Source organism: Cebus imitator, unplaced genomic scaffold (assembly GCF_001604975.1).
Source record: "Cebus imitator isolate Cc_AM_T3 unplaced genomic scaffold, Cebus_imitator-1.0 Scaffold4, whole genome shotgun sequence".
NCBI classification, from domain to species: Eukaryota; Metazoa; Chordata; class Mammalia; order Primates; family Cebidae; genus Cebus; species Cebus imitator.
This window is the reverse complement of record NW_016107319.1, coordinates 7,722,103-7,736,661: the sequence shown is the minus strand read 5'-3', so window position 1 is coordinate 7,736,661 and position 14,559 is coordinate 7,722,103. Positions and strand designations below refer to the sequence as shown.

Genomic DNA, 14,559 nt, shown 5'->3' with positions numbered 1-14,559 from the left:
TCATAGCTCACTGCAGCCTCGAACTCCTGGCCTCAAGCAATCCTCCTGCCTCAGCCTCCAGGTCACTGGGATTATAGGCATGACAGGCTAAGCCACCATACCGAGTCTGTGTTACCAGATATTTGATTTTAAGCCTTTTAGGAACAGCTCACCTAAGTTAAAGATTTTAAAGGAGGGAGAAAAATTCTTACTTAAAGCTTTTCTTTCCTCTGCCTAGCAATCTCTGAGTGTGGATGTAGCTTTTCATGTGTGAAATAACTTCCTATTTACCTCTAAAAAGATATAGTTACCCTCAAATTCTTTGTCCAGCCTCTCATTCTGGTGCAGCTTGACAGCAGTCCTATGATGAGAGACTGTTATGGAAGAAGTAGCATTGACTTATTTTATTACATTTTGGTAGGCAGCAGTGACACAGGAAATAATATGGGTTTGATATTTTCATATTTACTCCTTTACCTTAAAGGAAGAATGAGGACTCCTTTTTATGTTATTTATCCCATAATATTGTGACTTTTAAATCAGAAGTAGCCAGGGATATTAGAAAGAGATGATAGGTTTTTTATTCTGGGAAAGAAAAAAAAAATTTGGAGTTTTATTTTTTACATTGAGTCAAAAAGAGTAGAAAGCAGATATTCATAGGTCATCAGCATCTAATATAATAGGCTAAAAAAGCAATTTAAAAATATGTAACTGAGTAAGTGTCATTCTCTTTTGTGTACTGGAATGAAATTGTCCCATGCTAGTAAAGAAATAACAAAGGAAAAAATGCTTTTAAACATGGCTGTGATGGGGGAAAATATAACATTTCTATTTATAACTTGTACAAAGTCCCACATAAAAATAGCTCCAACTAGCAGATTTGCTCATATCTGGAATACAAAGTTGTTGCTGCCAGTGATTTGAGGAATTCTAATAAGAACAACAGCATTGGTAAATATGGAAAATATATCATCTTTTATTTTCCCTCAGTTTTCATATGCAGAGAAAATTATAGTTAGTGAAAAAGTTCTGGGTATTGTATTTTACATCTTGCTATTTTCTAGCCTGTTGGTCTCTTTTCTTTTAAGGAAAGTGATACATTTTCACCCTTTAATCCTACCCCATGAAATGGATATATTACTGATAATTGTATCTCTGTCAGTGAAATATTTGTCAGCTAATAAATTTAATATTTTATTCTTCTAAAGACTAATTTTGTGTGACTGATGTGATAGCAAAAATATTAAAGAACCTCAAATTAATGAAACCATTCTTTCTCTTATTTTCAGCGAAGTTTCTTGGGCTATGCCAGTTTTAAAGTGGGAGAGCTACTGAAGTCAAAGGAGCAATTGCTGGCCCTGAGCCTGAGGTGGGTCTCTTTGTTTACAGAAACACTATTAAAGTTAATAACCCAAGATATTTATTGATGGCCAGTGTGTTTGAAAAGTCACAATTCTTACAGATGTTAGATGTCAGCTCTCAAATAGCTAATGTTCTCCACTGCAACAAGTTAGAGTGAAATAGCAATTATTCAAATTCACATTCAAGTTCACTTTTCAAGTTGTGAAATGTTATTAGCCCTTGTAAAAAAAAAAAAAGAACAATATTACATTATCATTAAAGTGATGAAATTCTTTGAAAGTAAGAAAGTAAATTATGATCTTGTTATTAAATATTTTTCCCTTATCAAAATGTTACTTTTTAAATCAAGTAACTTTCTTGATTTGAAATATGTTAGAGGCAACATTGTAGTGTGATGATAATAGAGAGTAAGCTGATTTTTGTTTTTTCAGCCTATTTTGGTGCTATACTATTAAACATAAACAACTTATAAGTTAAAACACATTCTTGGCACAGACAATAGATCATAGCTAATTCTGAGTACAGTTTGCTTTGAAACTAAGAGGAAACAACAGTCTTTAGGAAGTCACACACTAATTACTAAGAAGAGCATTAAATAAAATAAATTTTTCATTTTAAATTCAAAACAAATTTGAAAACTCAAATTTTGAAAGAATTGTTTTCTAATTATATAGTAACTTTCATAATTATGCATACATTGGAAATACTTCCTTGTAATATTTGTATAGTATAAATTAATACAAACATTTTATAGAACACTATTTGTAAATCCTAAGATGCTCTTATTTTGATGAAACATGGAGACCACTTTCAAGGAGCTGGGCAATGTCTTAAGTTTGTCCCCTTCGACCAAGGACCCACTTGTAATTAATGATCTATTTCAATAAAGATGTGATGGCTGATGCTAGCATCTATAATCCAGGATTTCTCTTTTTCTGATTTTTTTCTAATTCTTAAAGCTCCTCATTTTGATATGATAAGATAATATAATTTAAAATATGTAATACATCAAGCAGAGAAATAAGTTGTGGATTATAATGAGGCTGCTGTCTGCTCTAGCTTTCTTTAGGTTATGTCTCTTAAACAGCTGGCGTTGGTGTTGGTGTTATATTTTGTATGGGAAAACATAAAAATCTTTAGTTTTAGAATGTTATTACCAATCCAATTTTGCTGCTGTTATTGTTTTCAGTTTTAAGTGTAAAGGGTCAGCTAAAAATGCTGGGTATGAATGTCACAGACAACCTAGAAAATATAATCATTCTTGCCTGACTGTTGAATCTGATCCATATGACCCTGGATTCATAACATGAGATATCAAACATTGAGCTATCTTAGGACTCCTCGCAGTCTGCATGTTTCGTAGATAAGATGCATAGCATGTTCTTCTTCATCTTACTGACTCATAAGCCCCAATATTCATTACATCATAAAAGTCATTAACATCAGCAGTATAGTGCATAGTGGTGCAACGTTTAGACATTAGTTTGAAACAGAAATTGGGAGACCAGAAGTTCTTAGTAAAATTAAAATTAGTGAACACGTAGTACCTTAGAGAGGACAAGAATAGAAGGGTCAAATCTAGAGTATTGCCCTTGAAAGAGAAAAGAAATACATAAATTTCACATTTAGATGAAAGCAAGACAAGTTTCTTTACTTCTGATTTTAATACCCCTGATTCCTAGTCATTTGATCTTGATTATATAAAACAAATCGAACAATGAAGAATTGAGATTTTTAGAAAAAATAATGTTAGAAAACCAATTCTGGAATGGCTGGGTTATTATTTTTCCCAGTTTTGTGCTTTGCCAAGTTTCTTGTTTTCTGTCCCTATGAATCAGACAGATTATAGATTTATCATAGACTCTTGATTTCTTGTAGATGGTTTTTTAAAAAAAATATGATGTAGTTTGTTTTCTTTCCACTGATTCTGTCTCTTAGATATTGAGTTAGAAGAACATTAGGTCAGGATTAAGCAACCTTTTTGTTTTGTTTTGTTTTTTAACATATAACTTCACACTGATTGTGTCTGATTTATTTCTTCTATAGTTATGAATTTTATAACAATAAACTTAGCTGATTTCTGTAAAACAAATTCACAGAAGTAAGAGGATTCTTTGATGATGAATAAAGTTCATTTTCTTCATGGTTAATTGTAGCTTCCCCAAATCTTACAGTTGTGCTTGTATTCACTGTTTCTTTGGGGGCTTCTTATCAGATAATTCACATTATAAAACTTTCGAGCTAATTCCACAGAACATCATGATTTAATATGGCTTGTGTGTCATATGTGCTTTGAACTGGAGATTAAGGGCAGACAATTTATTGTCTTTTTTTTTTCCTGCAGAAAACTTAAAGAAATAAGATGCATCTAATTTATAGACTTAGACTCAAATTTAATGAAATGTGGTAGTTTTAAAGATGTAGCACAACATTTGTTTATCTGTATTGGGGAAAATGCCTCTGATGTATAAAGTAGTTTCTATTCATATGTCATCTTCATTTAAATGCATAGTTTACTTTGTTTCTGAGTGTTCTAGCATCCCAAATGGACTTGGTATCTCTTTAGTAACATGGTCTATATGCTTATATTACATCCACTCTGTTTCACCACTTTGCATTTGGCAGTTCCTGTTGCCTCTGACTTCTTTTGTATCTCAATTATATTTTCTGTTTTTTGTTTTCTAATTCATTGCTGTGTACTCCTGACTTCTAGACTTGTAAACAAAGTAGAGTTTCTGTATAGAGGATTACAATTATAGCCATGAAAGACAGTTGATAATATTATATGAATGATGATAATGATAATAAGAATGACAACAACCAACCATGTGCTTTGTGCTCTGATAAGTATATTAGAGATGTCTAATTGACCGTCATCGAACTAGATGCCATTATTAATTTTCATTTCGTAAATCAAGAAAATGAGGTATAGAAAGCAGTTAAGTAATTTGTGTAAAGGTATAATGCTCTTAAATTGAAAAGGCAGGTTATGAAACCACACACTTCTGACCACAAAGCCCATGATTTTAATGACCACCATCTTGTCTCTTTGAACAAAAGAGAAGACAGAGAACTGGTTGAAATTTATATCACATGTCACATAACTTACTAATGACAGAGCAAAGCAAGGACTCAGGCCCAGAGCTGGTGTTTCACAGTTTTGTCCATGTTTGACTTAACCACTGTGCCTAAGGTGATGACTAAAAGAGTGGCCACATGCCAGCAAGAACTTGGGAATGTTAATCATGCTGGAAAATTAGGAAGAGCCTGCTAGTTAAGGGGAATTGAAGGCTGAGGGAAACCTATGGAATGTGTTCTCATCCCAGAACTGTGCCTTCATCTGGACCTCGATCTGGTTTGCTGCTGAAACACCTGATAATCATTTGCTCTACCAACCTGCCATAATTTTTGGAGGGACCAGACAAGCATAACTTTAGAACATCATAATAATGAGTTATGAATATAAAAGTTAAATATATAAAAGTTAATTCTATGGAAATGATACTAGTTATCAGGGAAAAAAAATACATTGATCTTAAAGTACTTAAACAACCACACATGCCAAACAACAACAACTACAAAGGTAAAATTTGTTTCCTAGGAAATTCATCTCAGAGGAATGACACAGAGGAAAGTGTTCCAGCCTTGTCATGGCTTTGTTGTGTGCCTCCGCACAGTTTGGATTTCACTCAGTGCTCATGCATTCGGCAAACATTCACTAAGAACATTTTATATTCTAAGTACAGGAGTAGAGTTAATATGTTTCCATTGATGTTACCAATTACATATTTAATGAAAAAAAAATCATAATGTACTACCCTGCAGGGAATATGTGAAGTACTTTCTCTGCATTATCTTATTTAATCCAAGCAGCATTATCACCTGTTTTATATGAACTTGTCTAAAATTCTATAGCTGCTGACTGTACAAGTGGGATTAGAGCTCAGTTTGGTCCAGCTCCAAAGCCTGTTCTACTTTAATTTTACTACCTAGTAGGAAGCTCAGGATCCAATGGAATCTTTTCTTCCTTCTCCGTTTTATATTCTATTGTTTAATGGGTTTTAGGAGTCTCAATTATTTTTTACTAATGTTTTATATTAAAATTCAGTTGTATCTGCCTGCAACATAGTAGAGGTTTAATAATTATTTTTGGAGTTTCGATTCATAATTATTACTTCCTTACATTTTAATGAATGCTAAATGTAATGCTAGCACCAAGACTTCATTTCTGGTGGAACCTGTCTAAAGTGGTGAATATTATGCAGTCTAAGCATTAGAGTATATCTGAGACAAGTAAATTTCAGAGTAATAGTGAATGAAAGCTTGTCATCTGCTTTAAAAGCTGTAAATCTTAGAAGCCACATTTACTTCAGTACAGGGCACTTTACTTTGTCACAGAAATTTTCAGTTCATCTTAACAAGGACTTTATTATTTCTTTTGAAACCTTCTAGATGTCACCACACCCTCACTCCACCAATTAAACAAATTTTTGTATCATTTTATCAGGGGGAATATGATAAAATGTTTTCTTGAATAGAGATGTGCAAGTATTTATTCATACAAAGGGAATATGCTTACTTTTCATTTATTATTTCTACCACATTTACAGTAGTCCTTTTCAAGGAGCAAGTAACATAAAACACTGGTGATCTTAAATGGATATATAATTATGTTTTATAATATATAGATGTATAGAAGATACTGTAAAAGAAAAACATTTAACTTCTGTTTATTTTTAAATTTCTCCTACTTTGTATAGTATTTGTATATGTATATATATGCATGCATATGTACATGTATTATAGATTGTGTGGATGCATATGTGTTTGGGCATCTATATCATTTTAGAACATTTTGCTTCCTCACAAACTATGAATATTTATTTTCTATTTTTATCAAATGTTTATGCCTAGAGATGTAAGATCCGAATTGTGAGGTTTTTTAAGTTTTCATTTTTTGGCGTTTTGCTTAATTAACCTCCTTAAATATACACACATGAACACACACAAAGTTCAGTTTTGTAGTTTCTGTAAATAAAAAAACAACTAAAAAACTCCACATATTTTTAACGTAATCTTCCAAATGCATGTTCTTAACTTGAAAGTTAGAAGTAGCGATAAGGAGATGCTCCTTAGTCAATGATATATCATCTTCTATACACGCATAGTGAGGATGATAAAAATATAAAATTGCTAGGAGCACCTTGAAGGTTGGGAGGCCAGGCATGTTTTACAGGCCACAGGGCGGTAGGCTGAAATAAGTTTGTTGCTGGAATCCTGTAAGTGGGTGTGAACCCTTACAGTGACCTGAAAACAACCCTAGCGGTAGATCAACAATAGCGTTTTAAATGACAAATTTTGTTTTCTTTTCAAATGAAATTAAACATTCTTAGACTTTTCATTTTCTATCCCTATACTTTTCTTGCACACAAATAAAGTTTATGTAGCTCTTAAGTATGGAATCTATTTTTTAAATTGCGTATATAGTGCATACTTCTACAATGGCATTTTTTCTTATCAATATTTACTTAAACTTCAGAGATGACTTTAAAAAATCATATCTAAGCCTCTTAATAGTCATGTGTATTTGGCATAAATTTCGTTCTCTTTCAATACTCTTCCAGTGTTTTTTTGTTTTTTGGAGGGTGAAGTTACCAGAAAGTATGATTCTAATAGTCTCCACAACAGTAAGAGTTTTACATGTCTAAAATATTTTGAGTATTAAATAAGGTCAATAGAAAGTGATGGCAGCCAACAACCACTGTTTGGGAAAGAGTAACACATTTGTGATTAATTACAAAATAGAATAGTGTTATACTTTGTTGAAAGCATGGATAGAAAAATTAGAGGAACAGGATGGCACATAAGTAGCTAAGTTTATGCTTTTGTGTAGAAAAAAAAAACCTAAAAACTTACATCATAAGACCTAAAAGCAATGCATCAAAACACTACATTTTTTTTTTTCTTTGAAAGTGAACAGGATCGGATGCAGTGGCTCACACCTGTAACTCCAGCACTTTGGAAGGCTGAGGCAGGAGGATCCCTTGAGATCGGTGCTTTGCAGCCATAACATGGCACAACCTAATCTCTACAAAAACTACAAAAATTAGCTGGGTGTGATGGCCCATGCCTATAACGCCAGCTATGTGAGAATCTGAGTAGGAGAATCCCTTTTTGAGCCCAGGAGCGTGAAGCTGCCGTGAGCCATGGTTGTGCCATTGCACTCCAGCCTGGGAGAAAGGAACAAGACTGTGTCTCAAAAAAAAACAAAAAACAAAAAACAATGTAACAAGCAGGAAAGCATGTGAGTCAACAGCAAACACACAGTAACGAGTGATCCAGTGATCCAGGCACACACACATGAGCAAGGCTCACTGTGCTTTTGGCATGATGCAAATTAAGGTGACAGGAAGTTCCTCCATGGCAGGTCTGACACTTACTTGGACCTCATAAACATGTAGGGAGAGGTGTATAACACTCTATGGAGTTTATGATGGGTTAAGGATTTCAAATGTTTTATTTAATCTTCTATTTGTCCCAATCTTCTAAAAATGATTTTATTTCTGCTTCACAAATAAGCAAACTGAGGAACAGCAGTCTGACTTCCTAAGGTTGCACAACTGGGAAGGAATGGGGATTGTTGAGAAATGTTCTTGATATCAAGTATGTTTCAGAGAATTTGGATTTCATTTAGAATTTTAGGATCAAATTATTTTAGAGACCAGAGGGGACTCTGAACCTAGCACCTCACCTTCTTCTTGGAACCCTTTCTTGACAGGAGACTGAAACTCAGAATTTTTCCTCCCATTTTTCAGACGGGTCTAGTGTTAGAGAAGTGTTTCTATTGTATCTCAAGTTTTTTTGTTTTTGTTTTTGTTTTTTTGAGATGGAGTCTTGCTCTGTCACCCAGGCTGGATTGCAGTGGTGCGATATCGGCTCACTGCAGCCTCTGCCTCCCAGGCTCTAGTGATTCTCCTGCCTCAGCCTCCTGGGTAGCTGGGATGACAGGTGCACGCCACCACTCCCGGCTAATTTTCTTTTGTATTTTTAGTAGAGATGAGGTTTCACTATCTTGGCCAGGTTGGTCTTGAATTCCTGACCTCAGGTCATCTGCCCACCTCGGCCTCCCAGAGTGCTGGAATGACAGGCATGATCCTCTGCGCCTGACCAAGTTTTGTCTCTTTACTTCAGTCCCAACTCTTCTTTGTGAAGTTAAGTAGAACGAGTCTTATGCTTTTTCTCTGTAACCACATTTGAAAGCAGCTCTTTTGTCCAACTGTAAATCTTCTTTCGATTTTTTTTTCCTTAGGAAGATATGTGTGGTAGTAGAAATAGGACTTTCATACTAGACAAGTGCAAGTCCCAGCTGAGTCACCACCTGCATCACCTAGGCATGTCTCTTTAACATCTTTAATGGAAGTAGCAATGACTCCCTCCCATGGTGGTTCTGAGCAATTAATAAATGCAGTGAAGTTACAAGCATTGCTTTGCATTAGAGAAAAACTCTATAAATATTGTTTCCCTTTATTCTTGCATGAAACTTACCAAGTCCCTCAGCTATCCCTTAGCCTTTTGCTAAGTTTACTTAGTTTGCTTGCTTTACCTGTTGAAATTCCTTTTTAGAATGTGACAGCCACAGTTCTCTAAACTTGGTGTGTTAGGCCACTTTTGCATTGCTATAAGGAAATACTTGAGGCTGGGTAATTTATAAAGAAAAGAAGTTTAATTGGCTCATGGTTTTGCAGGCTGCATGGGAAGCACGGCACCAGCATTTTCTCAGTCTCTAGTGAGGCCTCAGGAAGCTGTTACTTATGGCAAAGGGTGAAGTGGGAGCAGCCGTCTCAGAATGGGAACAAGGGAGGTGGAGGAGGTGCCACACATTTTGAATCAACCAGATCTTGCAAGAACTCACTCATTATCTCTAGGATAGCACTAAGCCATGAGCAATTTGCCCCCATGACTCCAACACCTCCCACCAGGCCCTGCCTCTTACAGTGGAGATTACAATTTAACCTGAGATTTGGAGGGGACATCCAAACTATATTACTTGGTCAGTGGGAGAGGGGTTGACTTAATCCTTCATCTGGTTTAACATTTCTGTTTTCCAAGGAAGGGATGCTTACTTGCAACCTAAATTCTGGCGTTAATCATTCTGGCATCATATGGCCTAATACCAGGTAGCAGATACCAGCAAAAGAAATATTGACAGCAGTTTGGTTGAATCAGGAAACATGCCAGAGTTGGTAAAAAACAAACAAACAAACAAACAAAAATTCATTTAGATTAAAAAATTTAGCAATAAAAGATTGAAATCAGGATAGACATTCATAAATGTAACACAAGGTTTTGCTCTTAGAGGTTACTGACTCATTTTATGGCTGAATAGACAAAAAACTGTCCAGAGAAGTGAATTCAAGTGACATTTCGTGGGGTTGAACTGTGAGAATGAAGTGTGACATCAAACACAGAAGTAAGAACACCTTCTTATAAAACCGATTATATTATTTTATGTTAACTATGTTAAAGGCCCTCAGGGACACAGTTGCCTGAAATTTTCAAAAGGCTCTAACATGAGCCATTTTGTAATGATTTAAAATTCTGTCCATTTATAGAACTTGGGGATAATGCAAAGCATGCAAATGTGAGATTAGAACAGTAAAGAGGTAGAAAGAGCAGATGATTTAGAGACATATCTGTACCCAAATCCTGGCTCTTCTGTTGTCTGTCAGTAGAGCTGTTTGGTCTGAGATTCAGTTGTCTTATCTGTGAAATAGGGATGCTAATGGTACCTACCTCATGGGGTTCTCCATGAGGATCAAACGAGTCACTAATGCGAAATGCTTACAACAGTATCTAACACATGACAAGCTCTTGATAAATGATAGCTATTATTTTTTATTTTTAGTTGGTTAGCTTCTCTAGTGCCAATTTTTGTTTTCCAAGAGAGGGTAAGACACATTGTAGACAAACTATCTGAAATGGCAAAGCGGGTTCTCATTATACTACCTGCTATTTGAATTGTTATCAGTATTTTTATTTCTCATTTCAACTAGTCTGTCTTTCATTTATAGTTTAAGTGGCTCTGCAGTTATATATTCTGCATTTTTCTTTATGTTCCTAATCCACTTAAATGAAGCTGCAGGTATGACCATGGAAACCAATTAGCACTTTCTTAGTTTGCATTATTCAAAAGGTGTTGGATTCGTCAGATTGCAAATTGGTTTAGAGCTCTCAGTCACTGAAGGGACAACACATACCAGAGTACACTTCAATAGCTCCTCAATTTGTATAGAAAAGCCTGAACCCTTTCCTCCCTTAAAATGCAAAGCACGTAAAGTTAATATCTGTACACAAAGACCTACCTGCTTAAGAAGTTGGAGAGCTAATTTATCTTTGAAGATAATTTGCAGGAATGATTAGGCCTGAAAGGAATTATATTTGACCTGAAAATTTTCTACTGAATTTGCCCATATTTACCAAAGTCAGTTTCATTATTATCACTGTGTTTCTGCTTCATTGGATACATTTATGTCAGGTTTTTCTAGTGTTTTTTGGTAACACCGGTATCNTATATCTATCAATATTTACTGTATTAGGAATTGGATATATCTATTATTACTTCATTTAAAAAATCATAAACCCATTATTAACATATGAATAATATGTTAATTATTTTGAATAAAGGAATTCTGTGGCCAAATAAGTTTGAAAGTCCTCTTAAAAAAAATAAAGGAAAATGGCTTTTCTTACTGTAGGACATATCAGAGCCTTCATTAGCCTTTCAAGACCCTTGAAGGTTCTCAGAGGACACATGTCGCCTGCAGCTTCTCTTAAATTAATTTGAATGCAAGAAGCTTTTGTCATGGAGTACTTATTAACAGCTTATTAGACACTATGTTCTAAGAAACAGTCATGTTATTTAGAAAATGCTGATTTAGAAGAACAACAAAACTGTATTTTCCAAAGAAATGTGTGATTGTGTGTGTTTGTCTGTTTTATTTTCTACCATAAGCATATTCTCTGACACACACATCTGTAGGCAGGCATGTGGTTCTCACCCAAATGAACTCTTACACTCCCAACCCCCACAAGTTATGCCCCCATCTATCCACAGGCAGGTGCCACACCTGTGTCTTCCATCCATAGTCATTGACAGACCTGTGGCATTTTCTATTCATGCCCATGCACAAGTCTGTAATATTTGTACAAGAAGTATGGGGAAAAGTGGCAAAATGCTCAATATTTCTTCGAGGTTTATTGACAGGTTCTTTTTAGGTTTGGATACGCGAACACATATTTTTATAATCATCTAATATTTTACCTCTCCCAAACTGAATTAGCTCTTCTACTGAAAGCTCTTCCTTTTGGATTTTTTTTTTAGGTTAAACTAAGAACCATCCTATGTTAAGGTACTCTAAATGCAGTCCAAACTAGAAATCTCTGCATCATTTTCAACTTGTCCTTTCTAAAATTCTTATCTGGCAATGTTCTTTTCTTTCTTATAACTTTATATGTCCTCTCTTCCTTTCCCACACCACTCCTCTTTCCTCAATGAGCATGAACACGAACAACTGTACGTTTGCTCAGCTCAGGTATACAAGGTGCTTCATCCACAGCCTGGCGTAAGTCTGCTTTTTCAGTTTCATCTCTGACTACCCACATTATTCTCTATCCTGACCACCTCTTCTTACCTCATTTTTAGTGGCTCATAGGTACTTAACACTTTCTAAAGGTGGAATCAGAGTTCCTGTATTTCTCTGGGATCCCTATTCTCATTCTATTTGAGCTCAGTTTCAACTTCATCCAGCAAGAGAGCACACGTTTATATGTGCAGATGGTACACCTTAGATTGTTCCCTACCTATGTCTACTTTTTTGTCTCCATTTTTTTGATATCCCTTGCCCAGCAAAGATATCCCTTATCCACGTGGTATTCCCCAAATTTATCTTACTAGGAATTGAGAGGTAATAACCACCAGGGATGTCAATGAAAAGGTCTAATCACCATCCCCCACCACAGCTTACCATTGGCTTCTCAATTTCCTATGACCAATGACTATCTTCATCATCAGAAACTTTAGGAGCTGGAAAAAGCAGCTCAGAGCTCATCATTCCTGCTCCAGTTAAGATGCTTAATGATGATTAGAAGGTCATAAGTTTTTAACTGTTTCCAATGAGGTTTTATTTTGCATTTCTATTTACATATTTTCTTTTTACAATACATTTAGGGGTTACAAGTGTGGTTTTGATACATGGATGTGTTGCATAATGATGAACTCTGAACTTTTAATGTAACAATCCCCTGAATAGTATATATTGTACCAATTAAGCAATTTATCATCCTTCACCAGCACCTCCCTCCTACCCTTCTGAGTCTCCAGTGTCTATTATTCCACGCTCTCTGTCCATGTGTACACATTATTTAGCTCCCACTTATAAGTGAGAACATGTGGTATTTGACTTTCTATTTCTGAGTTATTTCACTTAAGATAATGGCCTCCAGTTCCATCCATGTTGCTACAAAAGGTATTGTCAGTTCGTTCCAGGTGTGAACTGTACTGCGGAGATAGGAAGTGACTTGCCTCTTGGCAATGTATTACCCTTTGTAGCATACTCTAGCTCAGGAATTTCTAACCTAAATCATTAAATGACATTCACTGTTATCGGTTGTTCTGCAGTAAAGCATAGCTATTTCATAGTAAAACTGTGGCTAAGAGAGATTGTTCCTAACAGTGCTTCAGTAGGATAAAGCATTGAGTCAGGGAAAAAAGAATACTATTTAATTCATGGAAGATAGGGAAATGTAGAAAACACATGAAAAATATGACTAGAAAGATTTTCAAGAAGGCAGAAGAGAAGGATGACATGAAACAGAAAGAAGTAAAAGATGTAGAATAAGACAGAAGAGGTAATAGGCAAGTTTATATTGCTTAAATACATTTAGTACCAATATAAACAGATTGCTTTTTTTTAATGCTGTGCTGCAATGGAGGATGGTCAGTTTGCATTCGGCGTATAGGTTTGTGGTTGATCCACTAAGCTCCCTGATTAATGTACTTAAGCTTATTAGAAATGGCCTCTGTAATCCCAGCACTTTGAGAGGCCAACATAGGTGGATCATCTGAGGTCAGGAGTTTGAGACCAGCCTGGCCAACATGGTGAAACCCCATCTCTACTAAAGATGCAAAAGTTAGCCAGGTCGGTGGCAGGTGCCTGTAATCCCAGCTAATCGGGAGGCTGAGGCAGGAGAATCGCTTGAACTCATGAGGCAGAGATTGCCTTGAGCCGAAATCCTGCCATTGCACTCCAGCCTGGGTGACAAGAGCACGACTCTGTCTTAAAAGAAAAAGAAAAATAGATATAAAAATTATGTAATTAAGAATTATTTTTCATAACATCATCTTAGACTGATTAGTATATTGCATTATAGGACAGTTTTACCATCTTGCATAGAAAATAAAGTTTTAAAATTAACAGATTATCAAATGAAAGTTTGATTGAACCTGACTGAAGTTTTACTGGGCATACATTACATTATATATATTAAAAAAAGACCAAATTAGCTTGTAGAGACATGCCAAATATTACTTCTTTCTGATGTTCAGACATGCAAATTGAAAAGTAAACAAACACATTTCTTTAGAGCTTAATATAAAAACTGATTGCTAAAAACAAATTTAAGGCATCATAATAAACATGGTCTAATCCTCATCTATTTCTTGATGACCAGAGCAGATCGCCTGAATTTTATTGTACTTTTTAATCTTCTTGATATTTCTCTGATACGGTTTCTCTCAGGGAAAGGATTTAAAAGTTTAAATCCTAAACTTAGAAATGGTGTATAGTAGGGATTATTTTTCTCTTATCTAGAATCCAATTGAATATTTTCCAGGACTCATACAATAAATAAGAGAGATGGTCTCTAAGGGTTTTTGGGTTTGCTTGTTTGTTGGGCAAGCTGCCAACTAATACTAAATTTTTGGCTATTGACACTTCCCTCTAGTATTAGTAAAAATGAATTGCTTCTGTGACCAAGTGAGATAGAGCTTTTAAAGGGCTTTAAGGATAGGCCTGTGATTTTAACATTGAAGGAAGTTAGAGTTCTATTACTATTACCAGCAGTTAATTACTTTGCTTAAATAACCCAGTCTATCTGGTAGTGATAATAACATTACCGAGATGACTTCAAACTGTAGGTTTATAAGCCTGATTTAAAGAA

General features: G+C 35.2%; 1 protein-coding gene across 9 annotated transcripts in view; it reads left to right on the top strand.

Annotated features, from left to right (window-relative positions):
• INPP4B (inositol polyphosphate-4-phosphatase type II B) overlaps positions 1 to 14,559 on the top strand; it is an 840,435-nt gene that overhangs the window by 563,060 nt on the left and 262,816 nt on the right. For 8 of the 9 annotated variants that reach the window (XM_017532667.1, XM_037740455.1, XM_017532659.2 and 5 more), the window contains one exon: positions 1,269 to 1,348. In XM_017532667.1, the coding sequence (XP_017388156.1) occupies positions 1,269 to 1,348 (80 nt within the window). Of the gene's footprint in view, positions 1 to 77; positions 931 to 1,268; positions 1,349 to 14,559 lie in introns of those variants that run through there. The other variant, XM_017532686.2, reaches the window with a different exon arrangement.